Source organism: Saccopteryx leptura, chromosome 3, assembly GCF_036850995.1.
Source record: "Saccopteryx leptura isolate mSacLep1 chromosome 3, mSacLep1_pri_phased_curated, whole genome shotgun sequence".
Taxonomy (NCBI): domain Eukaryota; kingdom Metazoa; phylum Chordata; class Mammalia; order Chiroptera; family Emballonuridae; genus Saccopteryx; species Saccopteryx leptura.
In genome coordinates, this window is record NC_089505.1 from 15,081,265 (window position 1) to 15,099,362 (window position 18,098).

Consider the following 18,098-nt stretch of genomic DNA (forward strand, 5'->3'; position numbering starts at 1 on the left):
GCTGTTTTGCATCTTGTATAAACATGAATATGATAGTTAAAGAAATGACCTGTTGTGATCTTTCCCCAGTGAAACTGGCTATTTGGGAGGCATCCCTGGATAAATTTGTGGAATCTATTCAGTCCATTCCAGAGGTAATTATATCAATTTTATGCTTGTTTTCAAGGATTGATTTCTAGTTGGGAAAAAAAACAGAAATATACCACCATAACAATATATTTAGGAGTACAATAAAATAATAGAAATATAAAGAACTCCCAATTATATACAAAATGATAAGAAATGTCACATTTGTTTTTACTTTTCAAGCATAAAATTCAAATTACTTTCCTCTGATGCTACAATATTTTTAATATAACTGAATTCAAGGGAAAAAAAGTGAAGTGTTTCCTCTCTTAAGGAAGATGATGACTACTTTTCTTGATTAAAAGAGGTGTTTTGCTAAATTATGAGAAAAATAGTGGCATGAAAAATACACAAAAAGTTATATCAAAATTTGAAAATACATTAAAAATTATGCTTACTATAATTAATTTTGTTTTTACTGTGAAAGAATAATATAATTATACTTGGGATAAGCAGCCCTGAATTTTCAGTAAGAGATTAGGAACGTACATAGTAGAAAATGCTGGTGAGAAAGGAAATGTAATCAGGAATATAAAATTTCTCCCTCATGAGATTATTTTCTTAGAGTGAGCTGACTGGGAGAAACCCACCCGAGATATATCCTTTATGTTGGACAATTATTATGCTGCTTCAGAATTTGCTTTATGGTCCTGTTATTGCAGATATACGTGTACGTATATATGTTTCTTTTTTCCCTCCCAAATAGGCTTTAAAAGCTGGGAGGAAAGTGAAACTATCTCACGAAGAAGTTATGCAGAAAATGGGTGAACTCTTTGCCCTAAGGTAAAATGTTCCCAGTAAATGAAATATTTCATATATTTAATGATCTCAAGAAAACGTTCCTATAGTTCTATAGTCAAGAGCCAACATTTGCACCTTTATGGGAATTGCGGCTGTTTGCATTTAATTCTTTATAAGCATGGAGACTCTTACCCATGAGAAGCAGTTGGGCTGTATTAGGACAGAAATGGGAGAAATTCTATCTGTGCAAGAGATCAGAGTTAATCTACATTAAATCTTCCTGAGAGAGCCCAGTTGATGTTCTTTGAAGATACACTCTAGCATTTGGATAATGGGAGTTCTCAGTACAAATGTATCACTGGTCCCCGGCCAGTTGGCGCAGTGAATAGAGCATCGGCCTGGGGTATAGACATCCTAGGTTTGATTCCCAGTCAGGACATACAGGAGAAGTGAACATCTACTTCTCTCCCCCTTCTCTCCCTCCTCTTTTCGCATAGCCAGTGACTTGATTGGTTCTAGCATTGGCCCCAGGTGCTGAGGATAGCTTGGTTGGTCTGAGCGCATCAGCCTCAGGCACTAAAAATAGCTTGGTTGATTTGCTCATGGGCCCCAGACAGGGGTTGCCAGGTGGATCCTGGTCTGGGTGCATGCTAGAGCCTCACTATATCACTGCATCATAATGCTAAATAGACCTAATCACTACAGAAAAGTTATTTACTACTCTTCATTGTCTGAAGCCATAAGATGCCACAGGAGAGGAATAATGCTGCCAATTAGAACTATATGATACAGTGCTTTCTGATCACGGAACTTACATTTTGCACATCCTAAAATAGCACTTTCATTTGGATGTCGATTCTATTACATTTTGGGGTGGGATACATAAAAAGGAAAGCATAAAGGAAATCAGTTGTTTAAGGCATAAACAATTAAGACACAACTGCCACCTGTAAGATGTCATCAATATTAAAGATGCCTGCTATTTCAGAGATTTTAAAACGGGAAGAACTGTGTCTGAAAATTGATGAAACACAGCAATGCGTCATTTTAAGTAAGTGCGCGGAAAGATTTCAGTTTAGTATTCTCATACTCCCCCCAGGACTCGCGGAAGGGAAAGCTTGAGTCTGGCTGGTGCTCCCACCAGGCCGCCTTGACCAGCGCTTCGTCACCCCGTGTCGGGGATGAGTTCCTGGAGTTCACTGGAAGTAGTTGACCTGAGAGCTATTCCCCAGGCCCCCCTCAGGGACTCCCACGTTTCATCATCCACACATTTCTCACAGCTCAGGGACCCTAACCCAGGACACCAGCAAAATAACCCCACTCGTCAGGAGCCTCCACAGCAGATCGAAAGCCTTGAGTTCTCTAAGAAGCGGGGTAGAGAGTTTCTCCTCTTCTCTTGGGAATGCAAGCAGAATTTGATATAGCCAATTAATAACCTTATCAAAACTCAGAAGTTAGGACTAAACATGCTTAAGTTTGTGGATAATTTCTCTAGAGTCCTGGTGTTCTTATCGTAAATTTTCTTCTCTTTACAATAAAAGTGTTTATGTGTTATTAAAAGAAATGTGGCAAATCTGTGAATAAAAACATGGCAAGTTATATTAAGTGGAAAATAAGTCACAAATTATATATGGTATAATCACCTTTGTGTAGGCCAGCAAATACAAATACTCGTGTTTGTCTTGATGTATGTACATACTAACCATGCATGTGCATACATACATGCATGTATGAGCAGAAAAAGGCCTGGAAGGACACAGTAACAAGTTTGCAGGGGCTAAAGGATATAGTTGTATGTTAGGGTAAGAGGCCCTACCACTGTCTTCTGATTTCTGCGCCAGGGTTTGCATACGTGCAAACACTGGAAAGATACAGGAGAAACATCAGTTACTTATAGGGCGGAGGAAAGAGAAAGGTGGGAATAAGAACCAGGAGTAAGACTGGTCAATTTTTAATACTTTTTTATTTTTGAACCATGTGACTACCTAGCCACAGAAAAAAATGTTTCTGTATATTGTAAAATGTTTTAATGAAAAAAGAGAAGTTTAGAAATAAAAAAAACACCTCTCATTTTGTTTTCAAACTACTTCATAAATAATACTAATATTAAAGAATTAATTAATTTGGTTGCAAATTTTTAAATACTTTTAAACGTTTTATTTGTATTTCTCAGAAGTATAATAAAGGTTAGCAACTGTCATAAAGCACCATGTAAATAAAGAGTATAATAGAGACCATAATTTTTATATGAGGATAGAAAATTAAAGATTATGATTTTCATTTTTTTAAGACACCGTATAAACTTGAGTTCAGACTTCTTGATCACTCCTGATTTCTACTGGGACAGAGAAAACCTGGAAGAACTTTACGATAAGACTTGCCAGTTCCTGAGCATCGCTCGGAGAGTTAAGGTATGTACCTTGTACATTTACAGACACTTTGTTGCCTATAATTTGCATAACTCTGTGAAGAAAAATTTTTAATTGTATTTAACTGCTATGCTTAGTAAATATTTGTAGAATTAATCAATGATTAAGATTCCAAACGGAAACTTGCTGTCTGCTCCCAGAAACACTGCAGCTTCTCTCGCCCCGATTTTGGCTAATGGCAGGCCTGACACCCTAGCCTCCCCCAACCTGTTAGTCTACCAGAAACTCGAAATGTCTGTTTTCCTCTTCCTACCTCGCTCTCCATATCTAGTCAGTCTTCATTTTCTCCTAAGTGTCATTCATTCATTTTACAAATATTTACTGAAAGTCTATACAATGGACCCTGGGCTTATTAAGCAGGGAGGGACGCCATACTAACTGACACTCACTGCCTCCAAGCCCCACGACTGTTAATGTGCACCCCATTGAAGGCCCCGTTTTCACCTAGGCCATTCTTACCTCAGTCTGCCAGCCTCTAAACTGACCCCTTTAGCCAGAAGGCAGAGCATTTGTCTTACTCACGGATCAGTCTCCTCTGTCCGGCACAGTATAGTGAATTTTAAATACTTGAAGACTAAACAAACCATTCCCTGTTACCTGAAGAACCAGGTTCCAACATGACAGCATGGTGTATTAGCTTTCTGTTGCTGCTGTAATAGATCACCACACATGGGCCTCACACCGTGTGTTCTCTCAGTTCTGTAGGTCCGAAGTCTGACACAGGAGTCACGGAGCTAAAATCAGTGTTGGCATGCTAGTAACTTCTTTCTGGGACCTCTGGGTAGCATCCATTTTCTTGTCTTTTCCAGCTCCTAGAAGCCACCCACATCCTTGGCTCGTAGCCCCTTCCATCTAACAAAGATGGGTCTACCTCACATTGTTATATAAATTCTTCCGCCTGCCATTTCCATTTTTAAGGGCCTTGTGACTGCTCTGGGCCCACCCAGATGATCTAGGATTAGCTCGAGATCAGGTGATTAGCAACCTTAATTTCTATACAATCTTACTTCTCCTTTGCCATGCCCTGTATGCATAGGCCCCAGGGGTTGGGATGTAGCTCTGTGGGGCTGTTATTCTGCCTACCACTCAGAGTCTACAGCACCTCAGTCTGGGACTAGCTGACCTTTTATAGCCTCACCTGGAGGCACTTCCTTCTTCGCTGTCCCCTCGAGCTGTACTTGCCCCGCTGCTGCCGGTTCCTCGACTTGAAACGCTCTCCCCTCCCCTCGGCGGTACACTTTCTTCCTGGCACCCTGGCACCTGCCTATTTAGAGTCTCCTTCACATGCACCACCTTGGTGACATGTACCTTGTCGCTGTGCATGTAATATGCATGACTGCGGCTAAAAGAAATAGTGTGCGTTTGTGGCGACTCCTCTCGCTTGGGTGATCCCTTACTTGTCACCATGTACTGGCTCACATGACAGACACTGGGCTGCAGTGTGGGGAGGGGGAGTGTGGCACAGACCAAACAGGTCATCAGGACTATTCCCTCAGCATCTCTGTGCCAGTTCGGCCCATTCTTTCCTTCCCAGCATCTTCGGAGATGGGGACAAAGGGGTGTAGGGAGACGGAATATGCAAGCTTACATTTCACTGTCTGGCTACTTCAGAGGAATGGGACGCATGTCTGAGCCCGAGTCTTGTACCTACCCTGCCTACCTGCCCTCTGGCTCCTCAGGGGAGGGTTAGGGAGTGTCAGGTGGATGTTAATACCATGGTCAGCAGCATCATAGGTTGGAAATAAAGAGTAACTCCGTAAAAAGGGGCCGGAGGAAGGGGTGCTGGGCAGACAACATGACTGAGGTGGAATAAAGTGCCGTAAGAGCGCTGGGAGGGAGCAAAAAGGTCGTGAAATTGCACAGACTGTGCCTTCAAAACTAGAGTGGATTCCACCGTCTAAAGTGGGACCGGACGAAATGCTCCAGCATTGGCTTATGTTATGGAGAAGGCAGTGGGAGAGGTTTCAAGATTTGAGCAGGGGAATGACATGACCCAACCTGTTTAGGAGAATGCTGATGTCCCTGCAAAAAACAAAACAAAACAAAACTCCCCCCCCCCCCAAAAAAAAGCAGCCTGTTTCTAGGAGGTAGTGAATACTTGAAGGTCTACCAGGCAGTATAAGACATGATAAGCAGAGGAAAGATTGGAGCCTCTTAGAACCCAGGATAATTGTCCGGAGTGGGGATTCAAGATTCAAGGTTAGACTAAACGATGTCAATTTTACTTTGAGGAGTGCTAAATTTTGAGGTGCTGGCAGGAAATCCAAAAGATATTTTATAGGCAGTTAGAAATTCAGACAGAGGGGAAATCAGGATTAAGCATTTATAGTTGATACCAGAAAAGTTTAAATCAGGCTTGCCCCAAAATATGACACGTACACTTGTACAATAAATAGACTAACTTAGGTGACACATGGACCCTAAAATAACATTAAAGCATTGAAGCAAATAACATTGTGTTTATTGTCAAGGAAGAAGGCTGTTTGGTTTCAGTGGGTCTTGGACAGTCCTCTAATGCTCATCTGTTTTCACAGGTGTTAGGCTCAGCTTTGTGTAGGCAACAGGCACTATTTCATGTAAGACTGCTCTTTCCATTTATGGCAAAAGTAGTTTTTCTTTAAATTAAACATTTCTTAGTCTTCTGGGGTTTAAATAATAGTGCAGTTGGGGACACGTCACATAGTGATGGTAGGATGGAAGACTGAAGTTTGGGAAGCATCTGCATAAATTAGAGTGGGTAAGATCATGTAAGAAGAGGACAGAGCCTGACCAGGCGGTGGCGCAGTGGATAGAGCCTCAGACTGGGATGCAGAGGACCCAGGTTCGAGACCCTGAGGTCGCCAGCTTGAGCGCGGGCTCATCTGGTTGGAGCAAGGGCCCACCAGCTTGAACCCAAGGTCGCTGGCTCCAGCAAGGGGTTGCTGGGTCTGCTGAAGTTCCGCGGTCAAGGCACATATGAGAAAGCAATCAATGAACAACTAAGGTGTCATGATGTGCAGCGAAAAGCTAATGATTGATGCTTCTCATCTCTCTCTGTTCCTGTCTGTCTGTCCCTGACTATCCCACTATCCCTCTCTCTGACCCACTCTCTGTCTCTGTAAAAAAAAAAAAAAAAAAAAAAAAAGGACAGAGCTAGAGGACAGGGACAAGATCAGAATTTTGGGGACTCTCCAAAGGCAAGATGAGTTAGAAAAGGCTCTGAAGAATGGTGGTCAGAGGTAGATCTTAGTTCTTGGTGGGAAGCGAAAGGAAGCATCCATTGCGAGTGCCGTCAAATACTTGAGTTAACTGAGGTTTAGAACCTAACCAAGGAAAGTTGAGGTTTACTATGAGACATTTGGAAGTTTCAGGAGTCATGCTAACATATACAACTAGTAAGGGCTAAGGAGTAAGTGGGAAGATGAGGCAGTAGAGGAAGAAAATGTCGGCCCCTTGGTCAGAGTTGAAGGAGAATGGAAGAGGGTTGGGAATTTGAAGAGAAGCAAGCTTAAGGATGAGCAGCCAGAACTAGGAAGAGGAAGAAAAAATAAAGGCATTGTTCTAAACACCCGTACATATGAGAAACTGCAGGGTGACCATGAAGCCTGGAAACATGGGCACATACATGCTACCAGTGTGGTTCCATGTACCCTGTCTCAGTAAGACTGTCTAATGCTCTCGGAGAAATCATAATGAAGATGGTGCACTAACATATTTCAGACAAACCCCAAACTGCATCTGTAATTTGTCTCAATTTCCACTGACCCAAACTGCACTCTTAGCACACCTCGTAAGTAATCAAGGGGGAGCTATTTCTTTACATTTCTTTTGAGACTTTACAATTTCTAAAAGAAACTGAGCTGCAGAGATTAAAGAGGTATCACTTGCCAGTGGTCACATTCAAGTCTTAAATGCAGATTCTATTTTCTGTCCTCAACCAAGTTGTGAGGGCGGCACCAGCTGGCAGAACTTCTGTAGTGCAGTGCTAAAAGCAGTGCCACCTAGTGGCGAGTGTGCAGCAGGTCGAGTTAATGTTTGGGGGTTTTGGCAGAGACTTGAAGTTTTAATGTAAGGTAATCATCGTTTCTGTCACCTTAAGGCCATGCTGAAATAATCATGTGTCAAGTTTGCCTTTCTTAACTGCTAAAAACCCAAGGGCAGCCACCAAAAACTAGGACTCGAGAAACTTGATGTTTAGATCTTTCATCAAACTTACGAATACCGTGTGTCCATAAAGTCATGGTGCACTTTTGACCGGTCACAGGAAAGCAACAAAAGACGTTAGAAATGTGAAATCTGCACCAAATAAAAGGAAAACTCTCCCAGTTTCATACCTATTCAGTGCAGTTCGATGTGGGCTCACGCACAGATTTTTTAGGGCTCCTTAGGTAGCTATCCCGTATAGCCTCTACAGACTCGTCACTGACTGATGGCCTACCAGAACGGGGTTTCTCCACCAAACTGCCGGTTTCCTTCAACAGTTTATCCCGAGTAATGTTATTCCTATGTGGTGCTGCTCCGTTATAAACGCTCCGATATTCACGTTGCACTTTAGTCACGGACTCTAATTTAGCGAGCCACAGAACACACTGAACTTTCCTCTGTACCGTCCACATCTCGACTGGCATGGCCGTGGGCTGCTCTGCTGTATACACAGTGTTGTCATCATCTGCGCATGCGTACATGCTGCCACATCATCCTACAGAAACTGGGTTTTCCCTTTATTTGGTGCAGATTTCACATTTCTTTCGTCTTTTGTTGCTTTCCTGTGACCAGTCAAAAGTGCACCATGACTTTATGGACACACTGTATAGGCCCTGGATGGGTGGCCCAGTGAATAAAACGTTGAGCTGACATGTCAGAGGTCGCAGGTTCGACCCCCAGTAAGGGAACTTACAAGAGGCAATCAATGAGTGTACAGGTAAATGGAACAACTAAGTGAAATGAATTGGCTCTTTTCTCTCTCCCTTCCTGTCTTTCTCAAATCAATGGGGAAAATTTGTTTTAAACTTACAAATTTAAGCACTTTGGTATGTGAAGTATTTCTTGTAGTTCAATCAGTGCATTACAGAACATCTCTAGAGGTATTCACAAGACAGAGAATATTGCCTTTGGGGAGAGGACTGATGAGCAATTGAAGGGATGGTTTTTCACTGTCCCTATTTCAAACCTTCAGAATTTTTTCTAGTTTGAGCCAAACTGATGACATTCACCAAGGAGCAGGATCTCACATGTGCTCTCAAGCCTTTAGAATTTTAATTTGTATGGATTTTAGCAGGGACAGGAGAGACAGAAACATCAATCGGTTCCTGCATGTGCCCTGACCGGGGACCAAACCCACCACCTTTACAAATCAGGACAGTCTAACCAACTGAGCTATCCGGCCAGGGCAGACCTTTAGAATTTTGAAGCATGTGACAATGTTATTTACATTAATGTATAGGATACTGAATCTTCTATTTTTTGTTTCCTATTTTTCTGATGCAGGTCATGAATGAAAAGCTTCAGCACTGCATGGAGCTCACAGATCTAATGCGGAATCACCTGGCGGAGAAGAGGGCGCTCCGCCTGGAGTGGATGATCGTCATCCTCATCACCATAGAGGTAACTTAGGACAGTAACAACGGAAGCTGAGAAAATGCCAGCAAGGGAGAGCATGACTTTGTTCCAGTTACTAAGTCTACTTGCAAGTGAGGTTAAGTTTCAAGTGACTATTTGAAAAGTTCCGTATTTGTAAAGACAGCATTTAGATAGAGCAAGTTCTGGCTTTAAGTTTATAATGGACAGCCCAACAGCAAACAGCTGTGCCACAGATCTGCAGCTTGCCACGCGGCAAAGACAAATATTTACTTCAGAATTCATTAATAATCACAATCTTGGAAGAGTCAGTTTGTACCAATGATTTGCCATGAAATTACTAATGCTCACTTTTTATCACCCTAAGGTACTGTTTGAGCTGGGACGAGTATTTTTTTTAATCAAGTGATGACCAAAGGAAAATGACATATTCAAGTTCTACAATCAAAAATAAATGTTCAGTGTTGGGGAAATCTCTTAAGTATTTAATTTTTTAAATCAGTAAATTATAATGATCTTTTTCTGCTACTTGAATAAAAACTACAAAGAATCCAGTGTTTTGGGTCTGTAATAAGAGAATTTAAAAGGAAAACACTTTAAAGGACTCTGGATAAGCTTAGTAGTTAGGAATTCTAGGCAAAGATACTTTTTAAAGCCTAAGACTTAGATTTTGGACACTGCTCCTAACCTATCCCCAGGGTACCAGTCACGTCCCCGCTGAGAACCATGCAGGAACTCAGGAATGTCTAATATGTATATGCTTACCACCTTCAACTGAAAATTAACATTTTTTAAAAAGCAAAGTCCTTATCTTCATGCATAACTGGCGCCCTCCCACCACAATGAATTTAAATTTTCATACATTCTATACATATTTATGAAGTATTATTTCGTTCAAAATTGGAACAGTCATTTTGCAACTTAACTGCTATATAGTACTCCACCAAGAGAAATGCCATTTCTCTGTACACGGACTGGTGACATAATCTGCTGTGACAGTGGGAAGGTAAACAGCCTGTCTTGCATCACAGGGCAGTTCTCAAAAAGCAGTGTTGTGTATTGGGGACCAATACCCCGAGGCCATCGGAGCATGTAGGCATGGATGGTGCAAGAACTGCTTTCTAGCCCGCCAGGTCCACACCAGCCCCCACATAAAGCCACCGAGCCTGTGCACACACCTGGCACCCGCGACCACGTCTTGGCCAGCTCTCCTTTCCCGTCTTCCCCCCTCCCTGCACAGAAAGCCTCTCACCCAGTGGATCAGCATTTGGTGTCCACTGTAATTAAAAACCTTGGTGTGTATTTAACCTGTATCTTAAAACTTCTGGAAAGCCAAACATGAAGACAATTTTAAATATTGGTCAACGAGGCCTCCTCTAACTCAGACCATATTACCCCCGCCTAATAAGAGGTAAATTTCCAATAAAACTTGACTGCAAATATCAATGTGAACAATTTGCAGTATGGGTCAACTGTGTATTAATTGTAACAATTTTAATACCAAAAATGAACATAAACACTTGGTGCCTTGTCATGGCAAATTAGTATTTAACATTTCAACTTACATACAAAGATGTTGCAAAGAAATAATAAGGCCTTCAAGTATAAAGATTTTATTAGGATGTTTTGTGGTAGAAATTTAACAAATACAGGTTTTCAAGAAGAAAAAAAGAGCAATGTTAAATTTAAATTGTTTACTTATGTTTAACTGGATCATGGACATCAACTCATTATGGTATTACATTCCACTAGATACATTAGCTTTATTTTAAAATCAATATTTACGATACATCAAAAATTATTGCCTGACCTGTGGTGGCGCAGTGGATAAAGCGTCAACCTGGAAACGCTGAGGTTGCCGGTTCAAAACCCTGGGCTTGCCTGGTCAAGGCACATATGGGAGTTGATGATTCCTGCTCCTCCCCCCCTTCTCTCTCTCTCTCTTTCTACCCTCTCTATAATGAATAAAATCTTTTTAAAAAATTATTTTTTTAAAAAAAATTATTTTTCAACTATTTAAATTTGTAATAGCTTTCAACTGGCCGGTTAGCTTAGTTAGTTAGAGCATTGTTCCCATATGCCAGGGTTGTAGGTTTGATCCCCAATAAGGGCACATTTAAGAATCAACTAATGAATGCAAAAATAAGTGGAACAATTCAGTTTCTCCCCCTGCGTAAAATCAAGGTTTTTTGGGTTTTGTTCTGAGACAGACAGGAAGGGAGAGAGATGAGTAGCATCAATTCTTCATTGCAGCACCTTAGTTGTTCATTGACTGCTTTCTCATATGTGCCTTGACTTGGGGGGGGGGGGTCCAGCTAAGCCAGCAACCTTTGGCTCAAGCCAGCGAGCCCACACTCAAACCTGAGCCCTCTGCGTCCCAGGCCGACACTTTACCCACTGCGCCACTCAACAAATTTTTTAAAAGAGTGAATTTATAATAGCTTTTTAAAAAATTTTATTCATTTAAATGGGAGAGAGAGAAGGGGGGAGGAGCAGGAAGCATCAACTCCCATATGTACCACGACCAGGCAAGCACAGGGTTTTGAACTGGCGACCTCAGTGTTCCAGGTCGACGCTTTATCCACTGCACCACCACATCAGGCAAAACAGGATTTTTTTTTTTTTTTTTGTATTTTTCTGAAGCTGGAAACGGGAGAGACAGTCAGACAGACTCCCGCATGCGCCCCACCGGGATCCACCCGGCACGCCCACCAGGGGCGACGCTCTGCCCACCAGGGGGCGATGCTCTGCCCTTCCGGGGCGTCGCTCTGCCCTTCCGGGGCGTCGCTCTGCCACGACCAAAGCCACTCTAGCGCCTGGGGCAGAGGCCAAGGAGCCATCCCCAGCGCCCGGGCCATCTTTGCTCCAATGGAGCCTTGGCTGCGGGAGGGGAAGTGAGAGACAGAGAGGAAGGAGGGGGTGGGGGTGGAGAAGCAAATGGGTGCTTCTCCTATGTGCCCTGGCTGGGAATGGAACCCGGGTCCCCCGCACGCCAGGCCGACGCTCTACCGCTGAGCCAACCGGCCAGGGCCAAATCAGGATTTTTTTTTAATTATTTTAATTTGCGTTTACAAAGATTCAAGTGTCCCACCGAATATATCTCCCCCCCTTATTTCCCCTCCGAAAACAGGATTTTTTAAAGGCTACATTCTCACTCCACAATTTGAAAGCAATCCTCGGTTTAAATATTCTTTAAAAAAAAAATGTTTCACCTGACCAGGCAGTGGCGCAGTGGACAGAGCATCGGACTGGGATGCAGAGGACCCAGGTTCAAGACCCCGAGGTCACCGCTTGAGCGCGTGCTCATCTGGTTTGAGCAAAAGCCCACCAGCTTGAACTCAAGGTTGCTGGCTCCAGCAAGGGGTTACTCGGTCTGCTGAAGGCCCACGGTCAAGGCACATATGAGAAAGCAATCAATGAACAACTAAGGTGTTGCAACGCACAATGAAAAACTAATGATTGATGCTTCTCATCTCTCTCCGTTCCTGTCTATCCCTCTCTCTGACTCACTCTCTGTAAAAAAATAAATAAAAAGTCTTTCTTAAAAAAAAAAAGTTTCAACATCTCTTAGACCAGTGGTAGTCAACCTGGTCCCTACTGCCCACTAGTGGGCGCTCCAGCTTTCCTGGTGGGTGGTAGCGGAGCAACCAAAGTATAAATATAGATTTAACTATAGTAAGTTGTTTATAAAGATTTATTCTGCCAAACTTAGCAAAAATCTAATATAAAGTACTTGGTAAGTAATTATTATTCTATGCTTTAACTTGCTGTAACTCTGCTTTATAAATTTTATAAAGTAATGTTACTTCCCTACTTTATAAATCACCATTACTGTGGAACCGGTGGGCGGTTAGAAAATTTTACTACTCACAGAGATACAAAAGTGGGTGGTAGGTATAAAAAGGTTGACTACCCCTATCCTAGACTTATAATAAAATAGGCTGGAAAGCATGGAAGATATAAAACCTACTCAGAGACAGATTTTCATACAATTCAATAAATACTTAACTCAAAAGTTATGAGGTATTACTTCTTGGCTCCAAGACAATGGCAAAGATGTCAGAAAGAGCCCCTACTTTTTCTTTTTAATTCTGTGAAAGGGGAGGCAGGGAGAGACACACCCACATGCACCTTAACCGGGATCCACCCAGCAAGCCCACTAGGGGGCGATGCTTCATTCCTCAGCAACCAAGTTCTTCTTAGCACCTGAAGTGAGGTGGAGGTCATGTAGCCATCCTCAGCAAAGGGCACCTACTTTCATAAAGCTTACATTCTAATGAAGGCAGCAGAAAAACAAGTACATTGAATTAACCTGATTACAGATAGAGATGCTCTGAAGAGGTAGAGGAGTGGTATGAAAAGTGAGGAAATAAAGAAAAAAGTGAGGAAATAGGTACACAAATAGTTAAACTAAACTTAAAGTTTAGTTGATGTTAAGGTATTACTACTTGAAAAACTCAAGAGATTCTGGGTTAAGTATAAACTTGACTTAATTTAGCTTCTACAACAGACTTGGAAATTTGCTTACCATACAATTTTTAAAATACTGCTAATATAAAATATGGACTAAAACACTTCTTCAACTCATCAAATGAAGACTACTTCCAGTTTTTTGTTTTGTTTTTTTTTTAATTCATCTTTAGAGAGGAGAGGGAGAGACAGAGAGAGAAGGGGGGAGGAGCTGGAAGCATCAACTCCCATATGTGCCTTGACCAGGCAAGCCCAGGGTTTTGAACCGGCGGCCTCAGCATTTCCAGGTCGACGCTTTATCCACTGCGCCACCACAGGTCAGGCGAAGACTACTTCCAGAAGACAACAAAGAATAACAATGTGATCCTAGTCGAATCTACACTCGTCCTTACATTCAAGGTGTTGATCCTAACCAAAAAAACCACGTTTTCAGTTCTGGTTACTTTAGAGATGTTGACTGTAAGCACCCTGACAGCAAGAACAGTTGGAATACTTATCAGAGGGTTGGCTGATTAATGAAATCTGATTACCTGGAATCCGTGAACTTCCTTTCTGTAGTGCTTCCAGACCCTGGGATTCCTGGCACTGAGGGGTTTCCTGGAGCAGCCAGATTTCCAATGCTAAGCGGGGTAAGGCCTGGGCCCAATAACCAGCTGGTCATTCTAAGTTCAGAATATACTTTGGAAATTGTTTAAAATTAGAATTCTGCTACAATTAACTCTACAGATAAACTACCAAAAACAGGAACCTCCCCTACCCTCTTCATAGAGAAAAACAAGTTGATATACACAGACACACAGTTGTCGATCAAAGGAAGTAGTTTTTCCCTAGAAATACTGTTGATTCCACTTCCAAATATTTTTTTTTTTAAAACTGAGTCACAGTTCTATGAGCAAAAATTCAGATTCACATTTATATTATTCTTTTAAGAAATATTTCAAGCCTGATCAGGAGGTGGCACAATGGATAGAGCATCAGACTGGGATGTGGAGGACCCAGGTTCGAGACCCCAAGGTCGCCAGCTTGAGCACGGGCTCATCTGGTGTCAGCAAGGCTCACCAGCTTGAGCGCAAGGTCGCTGGCTCGAGCAAGGGGTCACTCAGTCTGCTATAGCCCCCCAATCAAGGCACATATGAGAAATCAATGAACAACTAAGGAACCGCAATGAAGAACTGATGTTTCTCATCTCTCTCCCTCCCTGTCTGTCCCTATCTGTCCCTCTCCCTGTCTCTTTTACAAAAAAAAAAAAAAATTCACACTTCAAGTTCTTGAAAACAATCAGCGATGATAACTGATACATGTAGATGACTCTCACTCAACATGACTGAGAGAAAGAAGCCACTCTAAGACCATGTATTGTGTGATTTCATTTATTAATAGGCCAGAAGAGAACTAGCAATGGAGAACCAATAAGTGGCCACAGGGGGAAGGGGTTCAAGGAAGTTGTGTGTCGGACAGGAACTACTGTATCATGATTACGGTGGTTGTTATACAAACATATACCTGTATTAAAACTTAAAACTGTAAAGTAACTCTAAAAATTTACTTAAATCAATTATTTCAAAAGTATGTTACTGATCCTATCATTTAGTGCAGTACTGTGCTAAGCCCCCTTACATTCAATTTATTTTACTCAACAAGCCCTATGAGATATGTACCCCAATTTGAATAAAACAACAGGCTCAGAGGTTAGCCCAAAGCCTGACAGCTTAAGGGACACAGCATCACTCCCACCAAGATCTGAGTCCCAAACCACCGTAATACTATCCCATCCTCTCTCCCTCCATTCAAAAATACCAACCACTCTACTCTGTCTCTCCCAATGTCAGGAGGCCAGGGTCTCTCAATCTGTTCTTCACTCAATATATCATACTACAGATAAAGAGAAAATGTGCAGAGAGCAAACCATGATCTAGATCAGCGTTTTCAACGTTTTTCATCTCATGAACACAAACAAATTACTAAAACTCTGCAACACACCAAAAAATACTTTTACTAATACCCCCCCCAAAATAATTTTTAACGATTTATCAAAAATAATAGTAATTAGCTGCCCTTTTTGCTCCCAAGTGACTTCTAAAACAACCGGGTGCCTATACTTGTATGTAAGGGTTTCTGTGGAAGGAGACTTGGAGTGGTGAACACACAATACAATATATAGATGATGTACTATAGAATGATACACCTGAAACCTGTATCTTATTAACCCTTATCAGCCAATAAATTCAATAAAAATTTTTTGTGTGTATTTTTCTGAAGTTGGAAACGGGGAGGCAGTCAGACAGACTCCCCGCATGCACCCCACCGGGATCCACCCGGCATGCCCACCAGGGGGCGATGTTCTGCCCCTCTGGGGCGTCGCTCTGTTGCATCCAGAGCCACTCTAGCGCCTGAGGCAGAGGCCACAGAGCCATCCCCAGTGCCCGGGCCATCTTTGCTCCAATGGAGCCTCGGCTGCGGGAGGGGAAGAGAGACAGAGAGGAAGGAGAGGGGGAGGGGTGGAGAAGCAGATGGGCGCTTCTCCTGTGTGCCCTGGCCGGGAATCGAACCCGGGACTCCTGCACGCCAGGCCGATGCTCTATCACTGAGCCAACCGGCCAGGGCCTAAAAATTCTTTTTAAAGAAATGATTTCTGGTACCAAGAACTAACCAATCAGATGCAATCTTATTATGCAACACGACGAATAAGATGTAATTCTATTATTATATGACCTATATATTTATGGTTCAAGACAGGGCATTTACACCAGACATCTATACTGTATTGCCTGTTGTCATTTTTTAATTTGACAATCTAAAAGAGGTCAGTGCCCCTGACTAGTCATGAATTGAATGTTTTAAAAATTCTTGCCACACACCAGTTGAAAATCGCTGTTCTAGAGCAACACTGTCCAACAGAACTTTTTGTGACAATGGAATTATCTTTTAGTATCTGTGCTGTCCAATGTGGTAGCCTCTAGCCACATATGGCTATAGAAAACACGTAGCTCCTGTGACATTAACTTATACACATGTGGCTAGTTGCTACTAATTAGCACAGTTCTAGAAACATAATAAAGCAGTAACATGCATGCCACTTAAGAAAGAAGCAAGTTATCAAAATATAACAGCAACTCACCAACAATAAAACAAGTCAAAGTACATGTATATTGAAAGAGTAAAGCTGGGAAATGCATAATCCCCAAACACATCATAAAACTTAAGTCTGTTTTTCAAACATCTACTCACCCTTCAAAATTTAGCTTAAATGTCAATTTCATTACTACCACCCAATGTAAACTGCATATTAAGAGGTAGTCCTATAAGAAGCTTACAGTGGGATAGAGGATACAAGATGTATGTAGACAAATAACAAGAAAAGTAATCAGGTAAGTATGTACAACTAGTGCTTTAGGGCTGAATGGGAACTGTCAGGATCCCTGCTGAGAAAACTGGAAAGCAGTTTTTAAAAGCAGCCATTATCCAGTTCTGTAATAGCCACTGTGTAAGATAATTTACTATATCTCCACCTATTACTCAGAAGAGCCTCATGGATTAAAAAATAATCAAGGCCCTGGCTGGGTAGCCCGGTTGGTTCAAGTGTCGTTCCAACCCGCAGAGGTTGCAGGTTTGATCCCTGATCAGGGCACCTACAAGCAGCAACCAGTGACGCCCTGGCGGGATAGCTTGGCTGGCTGAAGCATCACCCAGAAGCACAGACATTGCTGGTTCCATCCCAGAACAAACTGGTATTTCTGTTTGTCTGTCTCTCCCCCCTTCCCCTGAAATCAATAAATTTTTTAAAAAGCAACCAATGACAGTATGAAAAATGGAACAAGTCCAACAAGTCAATGTTTCTCTCTCGTCCCCCTTCCTCTCTCTCTAAAATCCAATAATCCTTCCTCTCTCTAAAATCAATAAAATAAAAACCAGTAATAAAAAGAAAATCAAGGAAGGCCTTAGAAATTGATCCTGAAGGATCGGTGTCCCCGGCTTCACTCAACCACTCTCAAGGTCTCATCCAAACAGTCTCAGAACAAATCCTTCTAGCTCATTTCCATGAAAACTTCCCAGCAGGAAATAGAATATTTTCTTTACAATCATCCTGATTATCTTTAAGGTATCACATCTTTTAGGTCCTGGAAATGTGTTAATTGGCAGTTACTCAATATTACAATACTGTGGTCAGTACCTAGACAGCATCTGGAACTAACAGTAGTTTGAATTCACTTCAGCACAGGTGATCCTTGAACAGAGCTTTGAACAGTGCAGGTTCACCCACAGATGAGAAGTGTCGACTACACAGTTAAAAGTTATACTCAAGACTTCCAACTCTGTGTCAGTACCCCTACCCCCCATGTTCAAGGATCAACTGTATACAGTGGGTACCTTGAGATACGAACAGGTCAACATACGAACTTTTTAAGACACGAACTGCCTGCAACTCAGTCCATATTTTTGTTCGAGATCCGAGCCAAATTCCGAGATATGAGTCGTGATTTGGGAAGCTGCCGCTAGTTGGCGCATGGGTCCAGTATTGGCAGTTTGATATTCGAGTTGACTGACTGAGGAGCTTGGTTACAGAACAAACTAAATTTGTATCTCAAGGTTCCACTGTATTCCATTTCCTTAAAAAAAAAAAAAAAAAAAAAATCAATGGGGGTAGGGGAATTCTGATGTGAAGAGTCTTCAAAGTCATAAAGACATCAAGCATTATCTGTAGGACAAATAAGTCGAAAATCTAATTACCACATTCCCCATGTATAAGATACACCCTTTTCCTAAAAATTGGGGGTC

General features: G+C 42.0%; 1 protein-coding gene across 2 annotated transcripts in view; it reads left to right on the top strand.

Annotated features, from left to right (window-relative positions):
- Positions 1-9,402, top strand: part of RMND1 (required for meiotic nuclear division 1 homolog) — a 34,015-nt gene extending 24,613 nt beyond the window's left edge. For both annotated transcript variants that reach the window (XM_066372981.1, XM_066372979.1), the window contains 5 exons: positions 70-134; positions 833-909; positions 3,158-3,278; positions 8,763-8,879; positions 9,220-9,402. In XM_066372981.1, the coding sequence (XP_066229078.1) occupies positions 70-134; positions 833-909; positions 3,158-3,278; positions 8,763-8,879; positions 9,220-9,261 (422 nt within the window). In that variant the 3' untranslated portion in view covers positions 9,262-9,402. The remainder of the gene's footprint in view (positions 1-69; positions 135-832; positions 910-3,157; positions 3,279-8,762; positions 8,880-9,219) is intronic.
- The last annotated feature ends 8,696 nt before the right edge of the window (positions 9,403-18,098 follow it).